General features: G+C 37.4%; 1 protein-coding gene across 1 annotated transcript; it reads right to left on the bottom strand.

The window, feature by feature from the left end:
* Positions 1–4,936: 4,936 nt before the first annotated feature.
* Positions 4,937–5,485, bottom strand: LOC110230248 (serine--tRNA ligase, cytoplasmic-like). Its single transcript, XM_021032484.1, has one exon. It carries the CDS (start codon positions 5,483–5,485, stop codon positions 4,937–4,939), a length of 549 nt encoding a protein of 182 aa, XP_020888143.1.
* Between the last annotated feature and the right edge of the window lie 276 nt (positions 5,486–5,761).

Here is a 5,761-nt window from a genome sequence, read left to right as displayed (position 1 = left end):
CTTTCCGTGTTTGGATGCAGATGCTATATACTGAATGACAAAGACTACCTTGGAAAATTTGATTCCAAAAGTGATGAAGGCATGTTTCTGGGTTACTCAGAGACTAGTACAGCATTCAGAATCTACAACAAAAGAACGTGTGCTATTATGGAATCAGTTAATGTTGTATTTGATGATCATTATGTGTCAAAGGTTAGTGAAGAACTTGAAGAAAGTGACACAGAACCGGATGAGATAACCAATAAAGAGGTTAAAGAAAAAGTGGATGGTTCATCGGTAGAACAAGAAGATAGTCACAAAGAAGCTCAGAAAATTCAGGTACACAAAAATCATTCATCATCAGACATCATTGGAGATCTCCAAGATCCGATGAAAACCAGAGGTGTAAAGCTTGATTTCAAGAAGATGACAAGTAATTTTGCAGAATGGGAAACTTTGCAGTTTCAATGCTTTGTTTCATCCGTTGAACCAAAGAATCATGTTGAAGCACTTGAAGATAATTTCTGGATCATTGCTATGCAGGAAGAGCTAGAACAGTTCGAAAGAAATGAAGTTTGGGAATTGGTTAAACGACCTGCGGATACAAATATTATAGGAACCAAATGGATTTTTAAGAACAAGAGTGATGAAAAAGGAGTAGTTGTCAGAAATAAAGCAAGATTGGTAGCACAAGGGTATAATCAAATCGAAGGTGTTGACTTTGAAGAAACGTTTGCACCTGTAGCAAGACTTGAATCAATCAGACTTTTCTTGGGAATGGCTTGTATTCTTAACTTCACGGTTCATCAAATGGATGTTAAAAGTGCTTTTCTAAATGGTATACTACAAGAAGAAGTATATGTTGAGCAACCTAAAGGATTTGAAGATATGATGAAGCCTGAGTATGTTTTCAAGTTAAAGAAGGCTCTATATGGACTCAAACAAGCACCTAGAGCATGGTATGAAAGGCTGACTAACTTTCTGCTTGAGAAAGGTTACAACAGAGGAAGTGTTGATAAAACTTTGTTTATTCTTGAAGAAAACAAAGAGAACATGATGGTGCAGATTTATGTTGATGATATTATTTTCGGGAGTACTTCTCAGAAGTTGGTGGATCAGTTTATAGAGAACATGACAAAAGAGTTTGAAATGAGTTTGGTAGGTGAATTGAAGTATTTCTTGGGATTGCAGATAGTTCAATCGGATGAAGGAATCTACATCTCACAGAGTACTTATGCTAAGAAGATCTTGAAGAAGTTTCAAATGGATAAATGCAAAGAAGCTAAAACTCCTATGAGTACCTCATTGAAATTATCAAGAGATGAAAATGGAACAGATGTAGACGTCAAAACTTACAGAGGAATGATTGGAAGTCTCTTATATCTAACAGCTAGCAGACCTGATTTATGTCTAAGTGTTGGAGTTTGTGCTAGATATCAAGCAAAGCCTAAACAGTCTCATCTTGAAGCTGTGAAGAGAATTCTGAAGTATGTCAGAGGAACTGTAGATCTTGGTATTTGGTATTCATAAAACTCAAATCAAAATCTGGTTGGTTACTGTGATGCTGATTATGCAGGAAGTGTGAATGACAGAAAGAGTACAAGCGGAGGATGTTTCTTTCTTGGAAACAATCTAATTGCTTGGTTGAGTAAGAAGCAAAATTCTGTGTCAATATCTACCGCAGAATCTGAGTATATTGCCATGGGAAGTTGTTGCACACAGTTACTTTGGATGAGGCAAATGTTAGCAGATTATAGAATAGACTCTAGAGTTCTTCAAGTCTACTGTGATAATCAGAGTGCAATCGATATCTCAAAGAATCTGGTGCAACATTCAAGAACCAAGCACATTGATGTAAGACATCACTTTATTTGTGAATTGGTTGAAGAAAAGAAGGTTAAGATTGATCATGTTGGGACAGAGATTCAGCTGGCAGATATTTTTACAAAGGCATTGGACTTCAACAGGTTCGTCACATTAAGAAATTCACTTGGAGTATGTGAACTATGATCTGACTCAGTCAGAGAACATGAGAGCTGATATGGTTATGAAGATACGGTTCAATTCAAAATTTCTGGTTTGGTTTATCACATTAGAAGTTCCAAGAATGGTTTATTCCGGTTTGTTTTTGGCAAAAATCGAGTTTTTGAATTTTTTAAAAAAGGATATGCAATCATAAAAAGGATTTTCTCAAATCTTGGTGAAAATATTCGTTGGGAGAAGAGCAAAACAAAGAAATGAAAAGTTTTCGAAAACCCTAAGAAAAGAAGAAGCAAGAAAATCCTTGGAGAAAAACTCTCAAATCGCGACAATAGTGAAAGCTACTAACAGAGGTCCAATCGGTGGAAGAAGAACAACTGCAGAAGATCGTTCTGATGGAGTTGAAGCTAATCCGCAACTGATTGACGAATCTATTGCAGCGCCTCCTTCTCTTGTTCCTTGTGGTGATGAAGATGACTCATTTGCAACAGCTAATGAAGAAAATAAAAGCAACGAGTCTGAGGAAATCAGGAAACCTGAGGAAGAATCAAAGAAGCTTGATGGAGAAACTGAGGTACTTTCTGAACAAGTCAATGGAGTCAAACCTACAGAGGATGTGTCAACAGACACTGTGCCAGAAGAAGAAATTGAAAAATCTGAGGATCTTCGTGGTGAAATCAAGGAATCAAGTCGACGGGTGTCTCAAATCGATGAAGACATCATCAGATCTGACCAAATTTCGGCTGAGAAATCAAAATCAACTGAGGATACTGTGATTCTAGGAGAGGAAAATCGAGTTTTTCCACATGCAGATCCAGAATTGTCTGACAAAGAAGAAGAAAATACTGAAGAAGTAGTAAGGGACGAAGCAATTCATGTCTCTGATGTTGAGATTCAACCAACTGAAATGACTGTTGAAGAACAGTTTCAGAAAAATCAGAAGGAGAAGGAAGCTCGTAAGAAAAGAGTCTTTAAACAGCTAGATCTAGCTCCTCCAAAGAAGAAACAGAAGAAGGCTGAACCAATTTCAAAGAAAAGCAAATCTATCAAGGCTTCAGGCTCAGGCAAAAGTCCTTCCAAGAAAAGCTTTCGATCAAAGCTATTTTCATCATCTCAAGCTAGAGCAAGGTATGATTTGTTTAAAAATAGAAACTTGATTGAGGAACGCCTGATTGATTTAGAAAAAGAGGATTCTTGGGGTTACTTAACCTTGATCAAGAATGCGAGATTGGAATCTACAGTGACAAATCTTGGAAGTTATGTGCGGGAAGTAGTGTCTGAATTTTATGCAAATCTTCCTTGTGAAAAGTCTGAAGAAAATGCTGAGAAGGTCAGTGTGTTTGTCAGAGGGCATGACTATGAGTTTTCACCAAAGAAAATCAATAAATTTCTTGGTTTTAAAGATTTAACCAAAGAGGAACTTAAGGCAGATAGTGATGCTGATTCTGTTGGAAAAGAACAACTTGCAGAACTGCTAAGTGAAGATGAGAAGACTGGCTGGGATGATTTAGTATTCAAGAATTTTTCTCCTCGAATTGGAGCTCTTCTACGAATCACTGCTCAGAATTGGATTCCTTCCTCTAATCCAGATTATGTTTCAGTTGAGAGAGCTCAGCTCATCTACAAGATCTTTCATGGAATCATAATTGATGTTGGTAAGATGATCTTTAATCAAGTGATGTCACTTGTTCAGAACAAGGATGAAAGATGGTTAGTGTTTCCCCGAATCATATATGGGATGCTCATAAGTCAAAAAGAAGTGACAATCTATTCTGGAGAAAAGTTTGTGACTCCTAAGTTCTACAAAAAGGATGTCAGAACTGGTCAAGCTTACACTGAAAGGATGAAGGGCAAAGCAAAAGCTAGCACTCAGCCAAATACTTCAAGAACTGCTCCTCAAAATGTCTCGGAACCTTCTTCTCAGTTTAATCCAGAGTATCAAGGCTATACTGTTGTGGACATTGGAAGCATCCGCCTGCCTCACCCTGATGAGGATGATAGAGAGGGAATGTTTATGGCTTTGTTAGACACAGCTCAGGCTATCTCCAAGATGAATGAAGTAATCCAACAACTTGTTCTCAGTCATCCTTTGTCTAAAAGATTGTAGGAAGTTTGGTTTTTAACCTTGAGCTCTCAAGCAGGGGGAGAAAAAGAAGTATGGCTATGATTCTGGGGGAGTTCATGTGTTGTGGGGGAGTAGTTATTTGATAATTTTGTTTAAACTCCAGACTTTGTTGTTGCTTGATTCTCAGATTCTGGGGGAGTTAATTTGTGTTGGACAATGTTGCTAAAAGTTTTTAAACTTCGGGTGTTTAAATTTTGTGATTGCTTGAGATGAAAAATGTCTACAAAAGATAGAAGATTTCAAATGCAGGTGCTTGAGAGACACAAGATTAAAAAGGGGGAGATTGAAGATGCAGCTTCTGAAGGAGTACCTGAACTAAGTCAAGAAGTAACTCAAGAGAACAGAGCAACATGAACAAGATTAAGGAAATATGCAGAATCTTGTTATGGCGGTTTGAAGTGAAGACTAGAAGCTTAGAGAAGATTCTAGAAGACTGAAGAGTTTCCTTTTGCAAGAAGAAAAGGAAAACATGAAGACAAAGGACAATTTCCTATTCCATAAAGAAAAAGGAAATTGTCCATTCCAATTAGTTTTAGAATTGGAAATCGACCTGTTGTATGGTCTCAACCTATTTAGTATAAATAGGGTGCTAAGGCTTGCAGAAAGCTTAGCACAATCACGAGAGAGAATTCCTAGCTATTAAGTCTTAGTTTGAGAGAAATAGAGAACTAGAGGCTTAACGAGAGCTAAGGGTTTTAAGGAGAGTTATTGTTCTTAATCGGTCTGTGATTAAGGAACAAGACTTAGTGAGAATAGAAAATAGTGTTAAAGGAGAAACCTTGTAAACATATTTTCTATTAATCGAAAGAGTTTTTGAGAAATTCTGAGTTGCATCATGAACTAATTCAAAACTTAGTAGCTCTTGCATTTACAGATAAGAGCTTGGTTAAGAGCAACACCATATCCTTTTAGTAAAAACCCTCTAGCTCCAGATATTTTAGCACCTCTCTTGGTATCAACAATATCGAGAAGCTCCACGAGATCCACATGGGATTTTCGCTTCGCAACCGGCTTTTCACCCCAAACGTTGATCTCTTCATTAAAAGCCTCATCGTCACAAATTCGAACCGAGTCATGGATGAGATTTCCTACTGTCAACAATTTGTCTTGCAAAGCAGCAAAAGCTTCACCAACTTCCACACCTTTCTTGGTTGCTTCTTGTTTGATAATCTCTGCTTGCTTAATCTGCTCAGTTGCATCAGCACCAGATATTTTGAGCTTGGCCACAGAATTGTTTATCTTGTTGAACACTCTTTGGACACAATCATAATCATATTTGCGCTGACGCCATAGTTGGTCGAGAATGATTATCTCATCAACGTCTTGGACGCTGGCGAATTTCCGGCGCTGAGACTCTCGGATGATCTCCGGATTTCTTCGATATAGATCGATGTCCAACATTATCAAGTGCTCGTTCTTAACCGTGAATCAAAGTAGAAACAAAGATCAATCACACAGGCTCTGGCTCACAACTCACAAGTTATGAATTGATAAGAGCTTGAGATGCAAGAAATACGGCGCTTAGGGTTATGTTATTTGTTTATATAAGCAACAAAACGAATTTTTGTCATTAAAGCTTTTTTAATGTTCATTTATTGTTGTATTTCCTTTTTTTATTGTTGGTAAAACATATCTCATTATACCGAATCTCCGAGATCTTCTCCAACAATGGTTTCT

Source organism: Arabidopsis lyrata (genome assembly GCF_000004255.2).
Source record: "Arabidopsis lyrata subsp. lyrata unplaced genomic scaffold ARALYscaffold_8, whole genome shotgun sequence".
NCBI lineage: Eukaryota > Viridiplantae > Streptophyta > Magnoliopsida > Brassicales > Brassicaceae > Arabidopsis > Arabidopsis lyrata.
Note: the sequence above shows the minus strand (reverse complement) of the source record. Positions and strands in the feature narration are given on the sequence as shown.